Below are 22,774 nucleotides of genomic sequence, written 5' to 3' on the forward strand. Positions count from 1 at the left end.
CATTTGTTCGCTCGTTCTCTTAGAGTGCAGGCACTGATTGGCTCAGATCCTCTTATCTACTACTGTGAAGAGCTATGGTCCCAATCCTGCTGGTTTCCGTGTATGGCGAGATCCCTGTTGAAGTCAGTGGGGTCTGTGCAGGCACATGGGTCCACGCATCCAAAATGTCCTGGAGAATAGGAGCTATTTTTTATAAGGAATCCCTGTTTGTGTTAGCGATGTCATTTTGTTCCTTGGCATAGATCGAAAATGTGGTTCATTGTCTTCACCACTTGAATTGTTAATTCCATTCTCTCCAACATTTATCCGCACTTGTTTTCTCCCCAGCACCTCTTTCTGCTGAGGTCCATCTAAACCCTCTGGTTTATTCTACATCATAGCCTGCTTGGATTAACATTAAACACATGATGCTCTCTTGGCAGCCCTTCCTTTTACCCTGCAGTCCTTTACTGACGCTGCGAGTTCTGGTTTGGTCCCCTCTCCCTACTTTCCATTTCCAGAGCAGGTATGTTTTTAAACCTCCCGTTCGGAGCAGCCCCTTGTGGGGAAGCCCCATTAGTTGCTGCGTATTCCTTGAATTCTTGTTTTCAAAGTAAGTTAATTTGTTGGTTGCCAGTGCTTTATCTAGAGCTTTACCCCGTAGAATTACCTGCATTTTGGATACCGTGGTGTAAAGGGAGAATGTTAACTGAGCCTGCAAGTTGTTATTGAGGAGGAAGATATTGGGCGTCTGATCGTGAGCAGCCTTTAATGACTTTTCTGATGAGACTGGTCGCAGTGCTAAGAATAGGCCCAGATTCTTAATTCTTGCAAGCCCCAAGTCTCATTTTCAAAATTGGCATCATCACAGGGATTCAGTGGGACTTTGGTTTGTTGGTGTTGCAGCCCCGAGTGGAGTAATCCCTGAGGACCTCTGAGAGTCTGAGCCTGTGCCTGTGAGCAGGATCTGGCCCCAACCATTTTCTATTTTTTTCCTCTTTAATGTTGTGTGCCTGCTGGAGCACAAGCTTCCAGGGCCTGGTGCTAGGAGATGCTGAGCACCCCCAGCTCTCATTGAAGCTAGCAGGGCTTAAGAGGAAGACTGACCTTGTGGTTAAGACAGTAGATTGGCGGTCAGGAAATCTGGGTTCAATTTCCAGCTCTGCCACAGACATCCTGGGTGGCCTTGGGCCCAGCTTTGTAAAGTTATTTAGGTGTCGTTAAAATCAGCATCGCGTTACGTGCCCCAACGCCTGAGCAGCTTTAAAAACCTGGGCCTTAATCTCTAGCTGGGCTCAGTAAAAGGAGGATGGCAGCGCTTTCTTTCTCCCTCTAGCACTTCGCCTGTCCTGCCACTTTGCATTGTCAGCTTTTCAGCGCAGGGAATGTCTGTCTGCTAAGTGTTTGTACAGCTTCTAGCTTGATCCGAGATGGAACCTCTGTGCACTACTCCAAACAAGGAGTAATTAATGGCCCTAAACACCTTGTAGGGTTGGGCTCTACAGGTCTGCTTTGGCAAAACACTCTCAAACTTGCATTGGTAGACCATAGACACCAAGCTTTTTAAATATGAAAGCAAAAATAAATGATTCTTCTGTGGCTGAGGATGCCCCTGGTGGTCAGGGACTTCGGCTCAGAGTCTGTGAACTGAGCCTCACTGGGAGGCAAAAAGCTTTACATAGACACAGGTGTTTGCGTGGATCTGATTGCGGCTTAATTTTACGTAAGAATAACAATTGTTTTTCTAGACTGCGTTATTGTAGCCACCATGTGAGGCTTGGGGAATCCTCTTCCTGAGTGCAAGTTGATCTTGGGTTTTAATAAGCTGTGGTAAAGCTTTAATTTAAATTTTATTTTTTGAACCAGGTCAGGGACAGCGTGTAGTTCCAAGGATTCTTTCACAAACAGTGGCTTTTGTTTAATCCTGCCTGCTCCTCTTACTCTAATAAATGGCAGCGTGGGAGCTAGCAGCCTACTTCTGCAGTGAATAGGAAACCGCGAGGGAAACAGGCTTTAAGTGCAAAATAATAACGTTAATAACACAGCAGAATGGAGATGTAAAGCATGGGAATTGGTTCCTGTGACAACTGCAGCTCCAGCAGCCTGGAGCATACGTGTTGTTTTCTTATTATCTGTGCTCTCAAGCTGTACATAAGTATATCCCAGTTATTTCTGACTTCGCTGCTCGTAAGGACTGCCAGGTTTGTGTGCGCGCGCAAGGGGGCATCTGTGATCACATGGACTTTTCTATGGGGTTATGTTAACTTGTGGCATCAATGTCTGTGAACTTCCGACTCTTATACGTTTCCTACCTCAGTCCCTGGTGTTTTGTGGACACTGTGCATTTTTCCAGAGGTCTGCTAATTTGGGGCACTTTCATTTTGGGTGTCCAACTTGAGATGTACAAGGCCAGGTATTTCCGAGGTTTCTGAGCACCAATGGCTCTTGTTGAAGGTGTAATGCTCAGAACCTCTGAAATTGGGCCTCTGGAGATGCCCAAACTTAGAGGCTGTTTTTAAAATGTTGTGTGTGTTTTTGTTTTTTTTTAGGTTTACTCTTGTCAGTTTGGGCGGGGGGGGGTGGGAGGGGAGAGGGAGTGTAGGGGAAAAAATGGCTGAAAGTGGTGAGTCACTTACTGGACTGCTGACTGCCAAGTCGGAGCCAGCCTTTGCTGGATCACCAAAGGGCCTTCTGCATGAGGGCTGGCCAGCTCCCTCCCACGGTTTGTCATTGTGCGCCTCATCTACTTTGATGTTAGAGCTGGTGGGGGTGAGAATTAAAAGGGAATAAAAACCAATCCCTTTTTTTTTTTTTTTTTTTTTTTAAACACTGGGGAATTTGTAATCCCCTTTGCCCACGAGAAATGGCTCGAGAATTCTTGTTGAAATTTTTACACACACACACACACACACACACACACACACACACACACACACACACACACACACACACACACACACACACACACACCACACACACACACACACACACACACACAATTTTCCGAGCAGCTGGGACTCCAGCTATCACTAGTGCTCCATCTGTAATCCCCTTGTGCACACACCCCTTATTTCCCCCTCCTCCCAACAGCTGGTTGTGTTACTCCATTGGCCCGTGTTGCTGCAGACGCAGGTGGAGGTATTCCATGGAGCCAGCCCTTGGCAGGGCTCCCGGCAGCTTGGGTGAGGCCTTGCATTCCGCCGGGTCAGGGATTAACAGCTGCTGTTGGGTATTTGTGCAGCCTGGGCCCCTCTCACGGGGGAGTTTGGTTTTTCGTGTGTCTTGACGTCCCTCCCTGTCGAGCTTGGTGGAAAGCTGCCTAGAATAACTCTCAGGAGCCACCTTTGTGAGCTGCTGTTTTGTTTCCATGAGGAGGTTGCCTCTGGCTTGGGCTGGCGTTTATCTTAAATTAATCAGCTGGAAAGAAAAGGCATTGTGGGAAAGGAGGTGGGCATGGCAGTGCCCATGAAGCTTGCCTTGTCTTTCCAGGGTGGGACTCTGGCACTGCCGAGAGCAGCGTGCGGGGTAGGGATATGTGGATCCTGAGCTCCTCAGGCCTGGCACAAGGGTAGAGCTTTTTCTAAACTCATAAATCTGTGTCTGAAAGTGGTGTGGTTTCCAGAATGGCTGCCCAAGGGACGCACCCAGCTCTGACATGCTGGGCTATATAGGCGTGGTGCTAGGGCCCTACCAAGAGGGACTTCAGCTGAGATAAAGCACCAGCCATTGCCTTGCCCCCTCTCTGCTTCCTCATCTGCTTTTCTCTCATGTGACGCCTCTCCCCCCCTTGCCTCCTTCCTCTGTGTAGGCTCCCTGTCATCCTGACTCTTTGGCTGCCCCTGGCTCCATGCCAGATCTGCTCCAGCCCCTGCTTCTGCGGCTGGTTCCCTGAGAGAGGCTCGTGATGGTGCCTTGTACTGACAGGAGTCGGGACAAGCCCCACACGTGGGCTAGCGAGGAGGCAGGGCAAACCGTTTGTATTAAGATCATAGGAGTGGTGGAAGGGGGGGATAAGGATAGGAAGGGGAGTCTATGCTGCCGTCACCACAGAGATGTCACCACCATGTCTTATTCAGCAACTGTTGAACAGTTAAGTGATGCTTTTTGCATGTCACCTGTTTATTCTGGGTACTGGGGAGATGTTCGTGACACTAACTCTGTCACTTCCCCTCTGTGTGACGCTGAGCAAGTCACTTCCCCTCTGTGTGACGCTGTTTCCCCTCCTGCTCTTTACCTGTCTTGCCTACGTAGTTTGTAATGAATAATAACAGAGCAACGTGCAAACAGAAATCAAGTCTTTCAAAGCCTGAAAGAGGTTTTTGTCCCCTTTTACAGGTGGTTAAACAGAGGCACAGAAAGATGCACTCACTCGCCCACTGGGTCATTGGCAGAGCTGAATCCTTCAATTCTCGGCTCTAACCAATGGGCCATATCGACCTGTGAAGGTCAACAGGCAGGAATTAGAGAGACTTAAGAGCAGAAAAGTTTTTCATAGTGGCTCGAGAAAAAACAAATTCCTGACCCCACAAATCTGTCATGATCCACCTGCGCTGACCTGGTTTATGTTCTTGGGTGGGTTGGCAGTGCCTAGCAAATCAAACTGGGATATGAAATCCAGACTTCCAGAGGTGCTGGGAAGTGTATTAGTTTTAAAATGAAGAAATTGAGCAGCTGCCATTAGAACGGAGCTAACAGCAACTCTGAAAGTCTGTGTCTTTCCCAGACTCTGCAATGCTGGTACCGCCATTCATTTCCCAGCAGTTTCAGTGTGATGAATGATCAATAAAATATTAACTTCCATTGCAGGGAATGTCTGCACCGTTCATGGGTACAGAGAGAGTAGGAATTGGGGCATATATTTTGAAACCCCCTGTTTTGCTTAATAGGCCTCAGCCAGGTTAAAAATCCACAGCTGAGATTTTTCAAAAGTAAGTTAGGAAATGTAGAGAAACTCACCATAAATATCAATTGAAGAAATGTGTCTGAAGCCCTGAGACGGGTTTGAAAATCTCAATCTATGTATTAAAGGAAAATAAAAACCCAGGAAAATGATATCCTCTGCCAATGTTAGAAATAACATCTTAGGATATTAACGCTGAGTCAAATGTATTTTTGACATTAGTAGTTTACATTCTCCATTTCTTTCAGCTTGTGCAATGAAAATAGACTAGTTCGTTTCACTTTTGTGTTTAATAAGTTTCTAGTTAACTTTCCTTTTGGGGTCTCTTCAGTGTTGTTATGTTTAAAATACCCTGTTTGTTAAGAACATAAGAATGGCCCTATTGGGTCAGACCCAAGGGCCCATCTAGCCCAGTATCCTGTCTTCCGACAGTGGCCAGTGCCACATGCCCCAGAGGGAATGAACAGAGCAGCTAATTATCAAGTGATCCATTCCCTGTCACTTTAGTTGTTAAACTAAACAAAAAAAAGAAAAAGAAAAGAAATGTTTTTGTTGGTCTTTGGTATTGTGAAAATTCATTTTAATAAGGACTCTTTTGGGGCCGGTTGGAAGTGGCAGCTTCCTTCTAATATATAGTCTTATTTAGTCAATCTTTATCTAGCTGCCAGTTCAGCTTTCTTTTCACTATATCAGTGGCATAGAAAAGGTTCAGAGAAGGGCAACTAAAGTAAGGGGTTTGGAACGGGTCCCATATGAGGAGAGATTAAAGAGGCTAGGACTTTTCAGCTTGGAAAAGAGGAGACTAAGGGGGATATGATAGAGGTATATAAAATCATGAGTGGTGTGGAGAAAGTAGATACGGAAAAGTTATTTACTTGTTCCCATAATACAAGAACTAGGGGTCACCAAATGAAATTAATGGGCAGCAGGTTTAAAACTGCTCTGCGATCCTGTCCAATCCATTCATCCCATCCTCTGACAAACAGTTAGGCTAGCGTACACCTGATTCTTACCCATACCCTGTCGGAATCTTGTTCAAATAAGTATATGTTGGTGCCAGTGCTTTCTAGAGCTTTAACCTACGAATACTGCAATTTGGATCCTGTGTAAGGTAGAATGTAACTGCGCCTGCAGTTTTATTGAGGCAATAATTGGGGTCTGTGTGAGCAGCTTTAATGAATTTCTGATAGACTGGTCGCAGTCAAGATAGGCCAGATCTTAATTCTGCAAGCCCCAGTCTCATTTTCAAATTGGCTCATCACGATTCAGTGGACTTTGGTTGTTGGGGTTGCAGCCCCGAGTGGAGTATCCTGAGGACCTCTGAGAGTCTAGCCTGCTCTGTGAGCAGATCTGGCCAACCATTCTATTTTTTCCCTTAATGTGTGTGCCTCGAGCACAAGTTCCAGGCCTGTGCTAGGAGATGCTGACACCCCAGCTCTCATTGAGTAGGCGGGCTAGAGGAAGACTGACCTTGTGTTAAGACAGTAGATTGGCGTCAGAAACCTGGTGCTTCAATTTCAGCTCTGCCACATCGACATCCTGGGGCCTGGGCCCAGCTTTGTAAAGTTATTTGAGTGTCTTAAAATCAGCATCGCGTTACGTGCCCAAGCCTGAGCAGCTTTAAAACCTGGCCTTAATCTCTAGCTGGGCTCAGTAAAAGGAGGATGCAGCGCTTTCTTTCCCTCTGCACTGCCTGTCTGCACTTGCATGTCAGCTTTTCAGCGCAGGAATGTCGTCTGCTAAGTGTTTGACAGCTCTAGCTTGATCCGAGGGAACTCTGTGACTACTCCAAACAAGGTTTATGCCCTAACACCTTGTAGGTTGCTCTACAGGTCGCTTGCAAAACATCTCAACTTGCATTGGTAGACCATAGACACCAAGCTTTTTAAATTGAAGCAAAATAAATGTTCTTGCTGTGGCTGAGGATTGCCCCTGTGGTCAGACTCGCTCGAGTCTGTGAACTGACCACTGGGAGGCAAAGCTTTACATAGACAAGGTGTTTGCGGATCTGATTCGGCTTAATTTTACTAAGAATAAATTGTTTTTAGACTGCGTTATGTAGCCACCAGTGGGCTTGGGACCTCTTCTCTGAGTGCAGTTGATCTTGGTTAATAAGCTGTGGTAAAGCTTAATTTAAATTTTATTGTTGAATCAACAGGTCAGGACAGCGTCAGTTCAAGGATTCTTTCACAAACGTGGCTTTTGTTAATCCTGCGCTCTTTACTCTATAAATGGCAGCGTGGGAGCTAGCAGCCTATTCTGCAGTGAATAAGGAACGCGAGGGAAACAGGCTTTAAGTGCAAAATAAAGTTATAACCAGCAGAATGGAGATGAAAGCATGGAATTGTTCCTGTGACAACTGCAGCTTCAGCAGCCTGGAGCATACGTGTGTTTTTTTGATCTGTGCTCCAAGCTGTACATAGTATCCAGTTATTCTGACTTCGCTGCTCGTAAGGACTGCAGTTTGTGTGCGCGCGCAAGGGGCATCTGTCACTGACTTTCTGGGTATGTTACTTGTGGCACATGTCTGTGAACTTCCGACTCTATACGTGTCCTACCTCAGTCCCTGGTGTTTTGTGGACACTGTGCATTTTCCAGAGGTCTGCTAATTTGGGGGCACTTTATTTTGGTGTCCAACTTGAGATGTACAAGCCAGGTATTCCGAGGTTTCTGAGCACAATGGCTCTTGTGTGAAGGTTAATCGCCAGAACCTCTGAAATTGGCCTCTGGAGTGCCCAAACTTAGAGGCTGTTTTAACAAGTTGTGTTGTTGTGTTTTTTTTTAGGTTCTCTTGTCAGTGGGCGGGGGGGGGTGGAGGGAGGGGGGTAGGGAAAAAATGGCTGAAGTGGGAGTCACTTACGGACTGCTGATGCATAGTCGAGCCAGCCTTGCTGGATCACCAAAGGCTCTGCATGAGGTGCGCAGCTCCTCCACGGTTGTCATTGTGCGCCCACTACTTGATGTTAGAGCTGTGTGGGGTGAGAATTAAAAGGGAATAAAACCCTTTCTTTTTTTTTTTTTTAAACACGGGAATTTGTTATCCCCTTTGCCCACAGGAAATGCTCGAGAATTCTTTTGAAATTTTACACACAACACACAACACACCACACACACACACACACACACACATCACACACACACACAACACACACACACACACACACACACACACACACACACCACACAATTTTCCGAGCAGCTGGACTCCAGCTATCACAGTGCTCCATCTGTATCCTTGTGCACAACCCTATATTCCCTCCTCCACAGCTGTGTGTGTCCTCCATTGGCCCGTGTTGCTGAGACGCAGGGAGTATTCCATGGCCACCCTTGCAGGCTCCCGCAGCTTGGGTGAGCTCTTGCATCGCCGGGTCAGGATTAACAGCTGCTGTGTATTTGTGCAGTCCTGGGCCCTCTCACGGGGAGTTTGGTTTTCGTGTGTTTTGACGCTCCCTGTCGAGCTGGTGGAAAGGCTAGAATAACTCTAGGAGCCACCTTTGGCACTGCTTTGTTCCATGTGAGGAGTTGCCTCTGGCTTGGCTGGCTGTTTATCTTAAATTAATCAGCTGAAAGAACAAGGCATTGTGGAAAGGGATGCATGGCATGCCCATGAGCTTGCCTTGTCTTTCCAGGGTGGGACTCTGGCACTGCCGGAGCAGCGTGCGGGGTAGATGTGAGCTAGCTCCTCAGGCCTTGCACAAGGTAGAGCTTTTTCTAACTCATAATTCTGTGCTGAAGTGGTGTGGTTTCCAGAATGGGCCAGAGGACCACAGCTCTGACATGCTGGCTATATAGGCGTGTGCTAGGCACTACCAGAGGACTTCAGCTGAGATAAAGCACCAGCCATTGCCTTGCCCCCTCTGCTTCCTCATCTGTTTCTCGCATGTGACGCCTCTCCCCCTTGCTCCTTCCTCTGTGTAGGCTCCTGTCATCCTGACTCTTTGGCTGCCCCTGGCTCCATGCCAGATCTGCTCCAGCCCCTGCTTTCTGCGCTGGTTCCTGAGAGAGGCTCGTGATGTGCCTGACTGACAGGAGTCGGACAAGCCCCACACGTGGCTAGCGAGGAGGCAGGGCAAACCGTTGTATTAAGATAGAGTGGTGAGGGGGGATAAGGATAGAGGGAGTCTATGCTGCCGTCACAAGAATGTCACCACATGTCTTATGTCAGCACTGTTGACAGTAAGTGATGCTTTTTGCATGCACTGTTTATTCTGTACGGAGGATGTTCGTGACACTAATCTGCATTCCCTCTGGTGACGCTGGCAAGTCACTTCCCCTCTGTGTGACGCTGTTTCCCCCTGCTCTTTACCTGTCTTGCCTACGTAGTTTGAATGAATAATAACAGAGCAACGTGCAAACAGAATCAAGTTTCAAAGCCTGAAAGAGGTTTTTGTCCCCTTTTACAGGTGGTAAAGAGGCACAAAGAGCACTCACTCGCCACTGGGTCATGGCAGAGCAATCCTTTATATCTCGGCTCTAACCAATGGGCCATATCCGACTGTGAATCAACAGCAGAATTAGAGACTTAGAGCAGAAAGTTTTCATAGTGGCTCGAGAAAAAACAAATTCCTGACCCACAATCTGTCATGATCCACCTGCGCTGACTGGTTTATGTCTTGGGTTGGCAGTGCCTAGCAAATCAACTGGGATGAAATCCAGATTCAGAGGTGTGGAAGTGTATAGTTTTAAATGAAGAAAGAGCGCTCATTAGAACGAGCTAACAGCACTCTGAAGTCTGTGTCTTTCCGACTCTGCAATGCTGGTACCCATTTATTCCAGCAGTTTCCAGTTGTGATGAAATGACAATAAACTTAACTTCCATTGCAGGGAATGTCTGCACCGTTCATGGTACAGAAGAGTAGGAATGGGGCAATATTTAACCCCCCTGTTTTGCTAATAGGCCTCACAGGTTAAAATCACAGCTGAGATGTTCAAGTAGTAGGAAATTAGAGACTCACACAAAATCTCAATGAAGAAATGTGTCTGAAGCCCTGAACGGTGTTGAAATCTCAATCTTATGTATAAAGGAAATAAAAACCCGAATATATCCTGCCAATGTAAAATAACATCTTAGGATATACGCTTGTCAAATGTATTTTTGACATTAGTAGTTTACATTCTCCATTTCTTTCAGCTGTGCAATGAAATAGACTGGTCGTTTCACTTTTGTGTTTAATAAGTCTAGTTAACTTTCCTTTTGGGGTCTCTTCAGTTTGTTATGTTTAATACCCTGTTGTTAAACATAAGAATGGCCTATTGGTCAGACCAAGGGCCATCTAGCCCAGGTATCCTGTCTTCCGACAGGACCAGTGCCACATGCCCCAGAGGAATGACGGCAGCCTATTTCAAGTGATCCATTCCTGTCACTTTAGTTGTTACTAAACAAAAAAAAAGAAAGAAAAGAATGTTTTTGTGGCTTTGGTAGTGAAATTCATTTTAATAAGACTCTTTTGGCGGTCGGACAGTGCGAGCTTCTTCTAATATAGTCTTAGATCAATCTTTATCTAGCTGCCAGTTCAGCTTTCTTTCACTATATCGTGCATAGAAAGGTTCAGAAAGGGCAACTGAAAGTAAGGTTGAACGGGTCCCAATGAGGAGAGATTAAAGAGGCTAGGTTCAGCTTGGAAAAGAGGACTAGGGATATGATAGAGGTATATAAATCATGAGTGGTGTGGAGAAGTAGATACGGAAAAGTATTTCTTGTGTCCCAATACAAGAACTAGGGTCACCAATGGAATTAATGGGCAGCAGGTTTAAACAAATAAAAGGAAGAAGTTCTTACACACAGCGCACAATCAACATGTGGAACTCCTTACCTGAGAGGGTAAAGGCTAGGACATAATGTTTAAAGAGAAGATAAATTCATGGAGGTAAGTCCATTTAATGGCTATTGGCCAGGATGGGTAAGGAAGGTGTCCCTAGCCTCTGTTTGTGAGGATGGAGAATGGAGATGTGCGCTGTGTGAACGAACTTCTTCCTTTTATTTGTGATCACTTGATCATTGCCTGTTAGGTTCACTCCCTCTGAGGCACCTGGCATTGGCCACTGTCAGTAGAGAGGGTACTGGGCTAGATGGGCCTTTGGTCTGACCCAGTACAGCCGTTCTTATGTTCTTAAATTCTTTCTGATGCTGAGACTAAGTATATCCGTGGTGCAAAGACTTGAGCAAAATTACCCCCATTAAGCAATGTTTGCGGCTCAACAGAGCCAAGCATCAAATGACTGGAGATATCTGGAAGGTGCTATAAAAGAAGTTGCAAATAAACATGTTGGGAAGAAGTTACTAGCTAATAAAAAAACACGGGTAACAGATTAAATTATTGCTCTGATGGTCGAAAGAGGGAAAGTAGAAGCACAAGGACTGGCAACAGAAAAAGAATACCAAAGATTTAATACAATGATAAAGGATAAATGCAGATTAGCGAAGTTTGAATGGCTGAATGAGAAATGCAAAGAAATTGAACAATTGGATGAAGATAAAGTAAGATGCATCAGAAGATAAGAGCCTTTAATTACAGAAGAAAAGTGATCAATATGGACATAAACGGACAATGTTTGACAGACCCTACAGATAAGAACGACAGATGGTGAGAATATATCAAGGAATTATATGGTCGTGATAGGCCTGAAAAACCTTGAGTAGAAATCTACCAAGTCCACCAGTAATGGATAAAGAAATCATGGAAGCAGTAAAAAGACTTCAGAATGGAAAAACACTAGGATATGATGTAATATTGACTGAATTATTAAAAGCCATAAGCGATGAAGGTTTGAAACCCCTGCCAGAGGTTATGAAAGATGTTTGAGATGGGGAAAACTTCCAGAAGATTTTACAACCTCATTGTGTATCCACATCCCCAAAAAGAACAATGCTATGGACTGTAAAGACTACAGAACAATCAGCATGGTATCACAGGCCTCTAAGATACTCCTGTGAATTGTTCAAGACTGAATACAAAGAGTGATTAAGTCAGTGAACAGCAATACAGCTTCAAACATGGAAAGGACATGATAAACACCATTATGAACTTGAAGTTCATCTTAGAAAGATCAGCTGAAATGGCGAAGCCAGTATACTTGTGTTCCATTTAGTTCCAAAAAGCATTTGACAGAATCTGCCCCTACAAATAGCTCAGGCTATTAAGAGCTGTAGGGACTGATGGAAATGAATGCTGAGTGATAAAACAGTGATACTGGAGTCAGAAGGTGTTTTGTAATGGGAGATGGAAATGGAAATCTAATGGAGATTGAGAGAAGGCTGTATAATGTCACCAACTTTATTCGACATTTTATAGTGACTGTTTTATTAAATTAATTGAGAAACAGGAAAGGGCATTAAGATAAATGGAAAATGGGTTGTTAAAATTTGCTATGCAGATCGACACAGTGCTGTTGGGGATTCAGAACGTAAGATGAAGTTAGTGGAGATGATAAATGAATATAGCAGGGGAGTATAGTCTAGAGCAGGGGTTCTCAATCTTTTTTCTTTCTGAGGCCCTTTCCAACATGCTATAAAAACTCCATGGCCCACCTGTGTCACAGTAACTGGTTTTCTGCATGTAAAAGCCAGGGCTGGCGTTAAGGGGTAGCAAGCAGGGCAGTTGCCTGGGGCCTCATGCCACAGTGGCCCCTGCAGAGCTATATTGTTTAGCCTTCGCCTTCAGCCTTGGGTGGCAGATCTCAGTGTCCGGGCGTCAGCCCCATGCTGCGGGGATTCGGCTCTCTGCCCTGGGCCCCAGAGATCCAATGCTGGCCCTGCTTGGTGGCCCCCCTGAAACCTGCTCATGGCCCCCCAAGGGACCTTGGACCCCTGGTTGAGAACCACTGGTCTAGAGTTGAGTGTGGACAACGGAAGAACGGCCATACTGGGTCAGACCAAAAGTCCATCCAGCCCTGTATCCTGTCTACCGACAGTGGCCAATGCCAGGTGCCCCAGAGGGAATGAATAAAACAGGGACTCATCAAGTGATCCATCCTCTGTCACCCATTCCCAGCTTCTGTCAAACAGAGGCTAGGAACACCATCCCTTCCCATCCCGGCTAATATCCATTGATAGACCTAATCTCCTTGAATTTATCTAGGTTTTTTTTTTTGACCCCTGTTATAGTCTTGGCCTTGACAACATCCTCTGTCAAGGAGTTCCACAGGTTGTCTGTGCGTTGTATGAATAAATATTTCCTTCTATTTCTTTAAAACCTGCTGCCTATTAATTTCATTGGGTGACCCTTTAGTTCTTGTGTTATGAGAAGGAGTAAATAACACTTCCTTATTTACTTTCTCTATGCCAGTCATGATTTTATAGACCTCTGTCATATCCCTCTTTAGTCGTCTTTCTTCCAAGATGAAAATTCCCAGTCTCATTAATCTCCCCTCATATGGCAGATGCTCCATGTCCTGAATAATTTTTGTTGCCCTTTTCTGAACCTTTTCCAATTCCAATATATCTTTTTTTGAGATGAAGTGACTGCATCTGCACGCAGTATTCAAGATGTGGGTGTACCGTGGATTTGTATAGAGGCAATATGATATTTTCTGTCTTATTATTTATCCCTTTCTTAATGATCCCCAACATTTTGTTAGCTTTTTTGACTGCCACTGTGCATTGAGTGGATGTTTTCAGAGAACTATCCACAACTACTCCAAGATCTTTCTTGAGTGATAACTGCTAATTTAGACCCCATCATTTTATATGTATAGTTGGGATTATGTTTTCCAAGGTGCATTACTTTGCATTTATCAACGTTGAATTTCATCTTCTATTTTGTTGCCCAGTCACTCAGTTTTGTGAGATCCTTTTGTAGCGCTTTGCAGTCTGCCTGGGACTTAACGATCTTGAGTAGTTTTGTATCATCTGCAAATTTTGCCACCTCACTGTTTATCCCTTTTTCCAGATCATTTATGAATATGTTGAATAGGAGTGGGGCAAATGCAGACCTCTGGAAGACATCATCATTCATCTCTCTCCATTCTGAAAACTGACCATTTATTCCTACCCTTTGTTTCTTTTCTTTTAACCAGGTTACCAATCCATGATCTTTCCTCTTATCCCATGACAGCTTACTTTGCTTAATAGCTTTTGAGAGGGACCTTGTTGAAGGCATTCTGAAAATCTAAATACACTCTATCCACTGGATTCCACCTTGTCCACATGCTTATTGACCCCCTCAAAGAATTCTAAACAAGACAAACTATGGTGATATGCAAGGATCCTGGGAAAACCATGCAACGTTCCAGTGAATGACACAACCGTACAGCAAGTGAGAAACTATTACTACTTAGGAAGCATTATTACAGAAGATGGAAGATTGGATACTGAAGTTAGCACAGACATAGCAAGAGAAAAAAAAGACATCCTGGAAGAATAAACGTCTGATAAGAGAGAGAAATCTGAAGACTGAAGTCTGACTCTTAAACTTACTTTTGGTCTGTGTTAAATTATGACCATGAAACATGGACATTCAAACAATCGTGAATAAAGAAGATATAATCCTTCGACTTATGGTGTTATAGAAAAATTCTGAAAATATCCTGGATAGACCGCACAACCAGGGAAAAAGTATTGGAGATGGTTGGAAATCAGGAAATGCTAGTTAGAAATCTTATGAAAAGAGAGATTTTTATTTGCAGGGCATATTTTTAAGAGGTTCAGTGCGTGATGCATATTTATCGGTACTGGAAGGAAAGTTAATGGCAGAGGAACATGAGGCAGAAAAAGAGAAGATGGTGGATGGATGATGTGGTCTTCTGGGTGGATCAAGACTATGCATCCACAAAGAGATTAGCAGAACTGGCTGCTATAGTTGCAAACTTCCTGTTGCTTGGCTTCTCCATTACTGAACAGGGCAGCCATACCAAAAGGCAGAGCCAGAGTGCGGCTAATCCGTTTCATCAGGCTAATGGCTTGGCTGCCCACTAGAGTTCAAGCTGTTTCAACTAAAAGTGTGATGTTGTACTATGTTAAACCAGTGCAACTTTGTGTGTAGACTGGCCTAAATTAGCTTCCTTTACTTTGGACAGTGGCTTGGAGGGATCTGGCTGTACTTGAAAATTAGCTGTGTGTGGTTGATATGACTCTCAGACCAAAATTTCAGCTGCATGTTTTGAGGACAGAGCAGAGAGGTAATCGGAGCTGTGGCTAGTGAAAGGAGCTGGTGGGACTGAGTTCCCTGTGGCTGGGCGTTAACATCACAATGCCCCAGCCACGGGGCTTGGCATTAGTTGGTTCCTTCATTGGCAGTTTCAACAGGAAAGTTGAGGATCTAATGGGCTATGAAAATGGAACTCACTTCTCTGTCTTAGAGGTGGTCCTTCCAGCCCTGAGGTACCTTAGCAGGGCAGCATGGGCGACGCTTGCTCGTCTACCCACGGAGCTGTAACGTTCTCTGGGGAGATCAGAGGACACGGTTTCCAGGGCCATGGAGGAAAAACGCCTTGTAAAATGCAGCTGCGAGCTGCACCCTTCTCAGTTGAATCAGAAGGGATGGAATGCAGAGCAGGGAGTGGCTGCACTTACCAGGCCATGCTGCACCCTGACCTTTCTCATGTTTTTGAGACACTTGAGCCTGCGGTTCAGACTGGTCCGTGAGGCTGAGCACTACCTCCTCTGTCTCACTCTGCCTTGGACTGTGCCGGGGCAGTGGGACCCCTGCTTTTCTCCATTAGCATCCTAGCTGTTCAGGCTCCTTTGCGAGGTAGCACTGAACAAAATCTCCTGCCCATCAAATCGCTTCTCCTGCAGAAGCCAAATCTTCCCAGGGCCCTGTTCTCTAGACAGGACCACTCACCAAGCTCTTTCTCTCTTATCTTCCGTCTCCCTAAGGGCAGAGCAGGCGAAATGGAGCAAGCCAAAGGCCTGGAGGCCCTTCTCCTGCAAAGGGACCTTGGCAGATGCTCTGCGGCAGCTTCTTGCGGGGCGGGGGGGAGGCTCAGTCTGAATAACTCTTACGCCTGGCCCTGCAAGCTAGGCCACAGAACCACTAAGAATTCCGGGCTGTCTGATTGTTACCCTCCCCAAAGCCTGGCTGCTGACCGGCCTCCACGCCTTCCTGAGTGGCGTTCCCCAACCTGTGTGTTCCTATGCTGATAGGGCAGTGGCTGGCGACATCATTTATTCCACAGATGAGTTGCTTTTTCCATTTTATTGCAGTGGCGGCCAAATCCCCACATTTCCTCTCTGTCCAAATATTTATCTGTCCAGCATTGCTCTGCTCTGTTAATAATAAACCCGTCTCCTCCTCCGCCTGTGCATGGTTGAAGACTCAGCTGTCCACTGAGAGACTGGCTGCAGCACTGGGCTGGTGGAAGGCCGGAGATGGAATCCCCACATCCCCAGGCACAGTGGCTAGGGAGTTGTGAGGGTGGGGAACATCTCATTGTATTACATAGTCCTACAGATTCCCTTCACTTTAGTTCAGCTCCACGTGCCCTCTGCAGGGAGCCTGTTGATGCTGGAGTCCATGCCACTCTACATCCTCTTTGTCTCCCTAGCCAATGTCACCTTTGACCTCCATAATCTTTGGGTGCCTCCTTACTGCACCCCTGAGGGTCCCTGACATTGTCCCTCTCCCAATCAGTTTTCTGTCTCCTGGGCCTTACCTTCATCTCACACACAAAGGAAGCCCCGTGGGGTCCACCCGCCTCCTAGCCAGGATGTGAGAGGATATGCTTGGTCCCTAAGAAGGCTACTGTCAGATCTTCTGGCCAGGGCTGCCTGAGAGTCTGGGGCTTCAGTGGGCTGGGGAGTGAGAAGCAGAGCCCAGCTGGCCCCTTCCCACCGCCTGGCCAGAACACAGTGGCCTGGTCTCTTAGCAGGCCTGGGAGCCCAGATTGGTGTGGAAAGCAGCCGCCCTCTCCCCTGCTCTGATCATCTGACATGACCAGATTGCAAATGGCTCTTTGCAAACTGTGGGTGGGTGAGAGAGTTCAGACTGCACAAGAGCAGCTAGGCAGTGCATTTTATTCCCATCACCATGACTGGCTTCAAATGACCTTGCAGCAGAGAGAAAATCCCAGGCTGATGAGAGGGGGGAGGCGACACTGAGCATGGCTCCAGGAATCCTGTTTTTCAATTGTTTACTGCTCCCTCTGTTTGAACTTGGCACAAACCTCTGGTTCCCTTTTCAGAGAGGAGGCTGCAGCACGCAGCCCGCCAGAAATGAATGCATTTAGGATGCTGGGGTTTCTTCCCAGGCCTGCTGACGAATAATCTAACATCCTTTCCATTCCCTCTCCCTTTAATCTGTCATGACTCCCACAGACATGTCCTGAGCAAGTAGCACAGCGGCTGTCCTACACCGAGAGAAACCCTGACTTAGCTTCCCATGGTGTTTGAGATACTGGATTTAAATCTTTCCATCAGCGTATCCACATGTTGCTTGACTCTGCTGGAGGGTTTTCCCGGCCCTGGTTGCACCCATTAGTGAAGGCTGCTCTGTTCCCCCCTGTAATGTGAATCTGATTGATTCGTTTGCAGTGACATGCACAGAGTTACTATCTTGCATGCCGCTGACCTGGGCGTTGTAACATAATCTGTGGTTCTTAGGATCTTTCATTCTGAGGCTGTCAAAATGCTTTATGGGGTAGATACAATTTAACTCTACTACCCAGATGGGGAAGCCCAGGCAAGAAGAGATTTAAGGGTGTGTATGCACAACAATTAGACGTGCGCTGCTGGTCCGTGCTGACTCGGGCTCATGGAGTGGTTTCATTGCAGTGTTGGCTTCAGGACTCGGGCTGGGTCCTGGGCTCCAGGACCCTGCGAGGTGGGAAGGTCCCAGAGCTTGGCTTGGCTACACAGCAGTGAAACAGCCCCACAGCCTGAGCCGCCCTGAGCCCGAGTCGGCTGACACAGACTTGCCCTCGATGACTTGTCCGTGGTCTTTTAGCAAGTCAGTGGCTGGGCTGCGAGTTGGGCCCAGAAGTCCTGACTCCTCCTTCCTGCTCCAGTCACTAGATCACACTCCCAGTCCCCGGCTCTAACTAGGGATGTAAGATGTTCACCGGGTAACTGATACACCTTGGTTTTATTGGTAACATATTAATGTTTGAACTCAGCTGCGGGCCCTACGCCCAGGACTCGTGGCAACCGGGACCCGGGGCACACATGGGGCTGGCAGGGGAGCCCCACGTCAAATATGGGGATGCTGCAGCAAACCCCTCTCCCAAATGCACTCCTAGTTCCCCACCTCTGGTGTGAACTCCTTAACGGTTAAACAATTTTAATAGTTTCTACAGTTACTTTTTTTTAAGTGCTATTTTCATCCCTAGCTGTAACCACTTGGGTTGATTAAAAAGCCCTTTCAGCAAAGGTACTGAAACAGATGCTGGCCCGGAGTGGGACATTGAAGAGTTAATGATGCTGGGAACTTGGTGGGGTATCATTCCCTTCTCGGGGATACCTGGGCATGAGATCCACGGCTCCTATACTGTATCCTGCATATTGCAAGAAGTGTTACCCTTGTCTCCTCTCCTTCTCTTCTGCAGATGATCTTCCGCCCACCTCTGGATTTCTATGACATCCTTATCCACCTGAATGCCAAGCAGATCCCCAGGCACCTGGAGGGCGTGGACCGACCAGTGAAGTCGTTCAGCCGGGGAATGCTGAAGAGTAATGCTCTGGTCAAGACCCTTACTTTCCCAGTGGTGGGTTATGATCCAGTACAGTGCTACCTCCAGGAGCTGAGGGTAAGCGTGGCTGCAGGCCTCAGGGGTGGGTGTACACGCATGCTCAGCTGCTCTATGTGGGTATCTTGTGTGCAGATTGCTTTCACTGCAGGAATTGGATACTGGAACCTCTCCATCTTCTGCATATAGTGACTGTATCTCTATTCCATGGGAGTGGGGATGTCAGCTGGTGAAAGAATCGCCATAGCAGATAGCACCTGGAGCCCTGCGTAAGGACCGCGCAATTCCAGTGCAAATGATGGCCCTAACATTGTCTTCGTGATTCAGTTAATTTAATGTTTCTGGCTCCCTGCAGAGAGCTCTCTTCGAGCACCTGATAGAAAAGAGGAGTACAGGGGAATGGCTGTGTCCACATCTAGGTGATGCTGCACATGATGGCTGTTGGGTAGCCTATGTGACATGAGTCTGGATGCCGCAGGGCTCCGCAATGTGGAAACCACTGCAGCTGGCACTAATTGGCTCCTTGGTAGTCTCAGCAGGGAAACTAAGGATTGAACCAGCCATGGGAACTGAAGTTCTTATTCGCTGATGGAGGATGGTCTCTCCAGGGTTGGTTTCAGGCATGTTACCGAGGGGAAGCCTGCTCTGTGGATAAACAGAGAACAACAGTGCAGCATGTTTCACCAGTGCACGCTGGCAAAGCCCTTGTCACCTCACCTGTGTCAGCCACCCAGTGGGCTTGTGGCAGCAGCTTTAGCAGCATTCAGTCTGGGCAGCATATGCTTTGTGGGCATGCAACCCTGTCTTGTCAGCTGCTGTGCGGGAAGCACTCTGGTTTGGGAAGGGCATGTGAATGGCTCCCAGCTTTGCATGGAAGATCATGTTGCAGAATGCGACTAGCAGGTGTGACACCAGTCTCCTGGCAATGGAGACTGGCCCAGAGGCACAATAATGTTCATAGATCCATCCCTAGTACAAGACGTGGTGATCCCAGCTGAGGGTGATTTTCCTTCTCAAAGACCAGATGGATGGGAAGATGGACCCCCTTCTTAAGGAGGGACTTTGAAGCCTCTTCTGCTTTTTGGGGAGGCTCTTTGGGGAAATCCCTGTCCTGGCGTCAAGAGACTCATACGTCCCCAAGATTTCGGAGCGGTCATCGCAGTTCTCTCCAGTCGATGTCGGGAGCTCATTCAAAGAACAGATTCATACAACAGCGCGGATGGAGAAGGAGCTTTGACGTAGTATTAACTGACTTGAGCTCAGCACAATTAGCTATCACTGAAAGCACTAGTCGCAGAATTGAGCAGTAGAGCTGTTCTAACTATGTCCAAGCACAGCTATAGTAGCTTTTGTCAGCAAACAAGGAGGCACCAGATCTACAGCCATGTTACGAGAAACCAGCCTGCTATGTTCATGGGCAGAAAAGAACCCTCTGTCCCTTTTTGAGCTCTTGGCATAAGAGGAGAGTTAAACACCAAGGCAGAGTGGTTGAGCAGACAGAGGAGAGAACCAGAGAAGTGGAGTCTTCTTCCAGAGGTCTTTGACTCAATACTCAGACCCCTTGGTCACCCATTTGCTTCCCAATTCAATGCAGAGATTCCCACTTTCTGCCCCAGGTGAAGGTTCACTGACCTGTAGCCATGGATGCACACTTTCCGTGGCTGGAAAGGCTGCTGCTGTCTGCCTTTCCACAATTTGCATTGCTCCCCAATGCAGTTCAGAGGCTACAAAGCAGAGGGCAGAGGTGATTCTGACAACAGGAAAACACAAGATCATGTCCCAGCCAGATTTTTTAGAGCAGCGTCTCGTGTCAATCCCACTCCAGTTTGCAGGATTCCCCCTTGGTACCTAAACTTAGTGCTAAATGGCTTACTAAGAACCCTTTGAACCTCTGTGATAAATGTCCTTATTTCCTTAAAAGTGGTTTTCCTCATAGCACCCAGCCCTCACTTCTGCAAGAAGAGTTTCAGGAGTGGGAGTCTGTCTCATCAGTAGAACCACAGTGCTGCATCTTCCATCAGGACAAAGTTTTAAGAAGCAATGCAGCTTTCATGTCCAAGGTAAATTCAGTATTCCAGAGGTCACAAAAGAGTCCTTCCCCTCTTACTGTCCACATCCTACTGAAAACCTTTGGCAAAACCTGGATGTTAGGAGAGAGTTGAAGATCTACATCAAAGATACAGAAGAGTTCAGAAAATCATTGACTCCTTTTCTTTTATTCCATCTGTTGGTGGAAGGTCATTGTTTTATTCCATTCATTCATGTCCAGGTGGATACAATGGTGCAAAACAGAAGTTTACAAGGCCAGAAACTCAGAGCTCCTCAGTGGCTACCTCTTGGACTGAAAGATTTTATGGACTCTCTTTGTAGCCTGCATAAGTTTACAAAGTATTACAAGCTTCTCAAAAGCAATATTTGAGCAAAGGATTCTGCATGCTGTGGTTCCACAGATTAAAAGTCTGTTTACTCAGCTGTATAGAGTTTTGTTATATCAAACCCTCCTTATGCTGCTGTGGGAAGCAAAAGGAAAACCCTGATAGTTAAGGGCTGCTTGCTGGATGCAGTCCCCTCTTCCTTCCCTACGCTGCAGGGAGCTGTTACATTTTGTAGTGGTTTCCCTGGTGTGGCTGCCTCGTAGTGACATTTATTACGGCAGAGTCGGTGGCTGGCAAATCTCGCCCCCCTCCTGCATGACAAGCTCCAGTGCATTGGAGTTGGTATGGTTCTGTTGTTGGACGGGTGCAGGGGAGCATGGTGGCCAGTCCCTGGAAAGCAGGTCATTTTAATTGAAGTTGGAATGTGGCGATCCATGAAACAGTTGTAGAATCTGGACTTCCAAGAATCTTTCACCGGATCCTACTTGGCTGTGAGCCAGTGTCCTTGGTGTATCTCCCGTCTGGGGAGCATTACAGAGGATTTGTGACGTGTAATTTGTGATGCCTGACATGACTCCCTTTCAAATCCTCTTCCAGGAGGCCTTTGGAGACCTGGCCCTGTTCTTCTATGACTTGCACGGTGGGGAGGTGATTGGAGTTTTGTGGAAACCCTCCAGTTTCGAGCCCCAGCCTTTCAAGGTGAGTTTTTGACCCTCTGCTTTTAGTTTCTTGTTGTTTGTTGCAGTGCTGCGGGAAGTCTGGAGGGGATTGTAATAACAATAGTGTCTCTGAGCAGGTCTCAAAATGCTTTACAAAGGCGGTCAGTATCCTCTCATCTCACACTCGGGGAAACTGAGGCACAGATAGTGAAGTGACTTGCCCAAGGCCATCCAGCCAATGGCCGAATCAGGAACAGGAGCCAGGTCTCCTGAGTTCCAGTCCAGAGCTCTATCCGCTAGGCCGGGGGTAGGCAACCTATGGCATGGGTGCCGAAGGCGGCACATGAGCTGATTTTCAGTGGCACGCACAGTGCCCGGGTCCTGGCCACCTATCCAGGGGGCTCTGCATTTTAATTTAATTTTAAATGAAGCTTCTTAAACATTTTTAAAACCTCATTTACTTTAGATACAACAATAGTTTAGTTCTGTATTATAGACTTATAGAAAGAGACCTTCTAAAAACATTAAAATGTATGACTGGCACGCGAAACCTTAAATTAGAGTGAATAAATGAAGATTCGTCACAGCTCTTCTGAAAGGTTGCTGACCCCTGCGCTAGGCAATAATATCCCCCAATACACACATCCTTTGATCATACTAACACACATACCTTCCTTAGCCCTCGTGGAGAGTAGGTCAGTGTTGTCTCCATTGACAGGGAAACTGAGGCAAAGAGCCTCATCTTCAAAGAAAGCCTGTGTTTTTGGCTGCCCAGTTTGACACCCCCGGGCTTGATTTTTCAGAAGTGCCAAGTGTCTGTAGCCCACTGACCAGTAGGTGTCCAGGATGGCAGCACTGGGATCCCAGAGCTCATGCTGAGTTTGCGCCACACAGTTTAAGGTGCACAGCTATTTGGGAGCAAGGGCGTGGCTTGGAGAGTGCCTGGGGGATGGTAAAGGTGGGTCTGATGCACAGGCGTGGATGTGATTCATGCTGCTTTAAATGAGGAACTCATCAAAGACGAAAAGAAACTTGTGATTAATGGCCCACATTTCTTCTGGCAACCACCCTGCCTGTTCTGCCATCCCTTTAATTTGTAGGGCCCCGTGTAGCTCCTCTCTCTGCGCCTGGGGCATTTGCTGCCCTGCAGTGCTGCTGCTTTGAAATCTGGTCATTGATTGCCGTGAAATGAGATGATGTCCCCAAGCCCATGCCGAGCTTTACGCATCTGAATAGCTCTA

The 22,774-nt window shown here is 46.8% G+C and overlaps 1 protein-coding gene across 3 annotated transcripts in view; it reads left to right on the plus strand.

Moving 5' to 3' along the window:
• Positions 1–22,774, plus strand: part of NOL6 (nucleolar protein 6) — a 67,232-nt gene that overhangs the window by 42,621 nt on the left and 1,837 nt on the right. Inside the window, exons 24-26 of one of the 3 annotated variants that reach the window (XR_004373637.2) lie at positions 18,359–18,559; positions 20,436–20,559; positions 21,472–21,573. Coding sequence is in view for 2 of the 3 variants with exons in the window: in XM_032779848.2 (XP_032635739.1) it covers positions 18,359–18,559; positions 21,472–21,573 (303 nt within the window). In the remaining variant the exon portion in view is untranslated. Of the gene's footprint in view, positions 1–4,314; positions 5,420–18,358; positions 18,560–20,435; positions 20,560–21,471; positions 21,574–22,774 lie in introns of those variants that run through there. The other 2 variants (XM_032779848.2, XM_032779849.2) reach the window with 2 other exon arrangements.

The sequence above is a fragment of the Chelonoidis abingdonii genome, chromosome 6 (genome assembly GCF_003597395.2).
Source record: "Chelonoidis abingdonii isolate Lonesome George chromosome 6, CheloAbing_2.0, whole genome shotgun sequence".
Lineage (NCBI taxonomy): Eukaryota > Metazoa > Chordata > Testudines > Testudinidae > Chelonoidis > Chelonoidis abingdonii.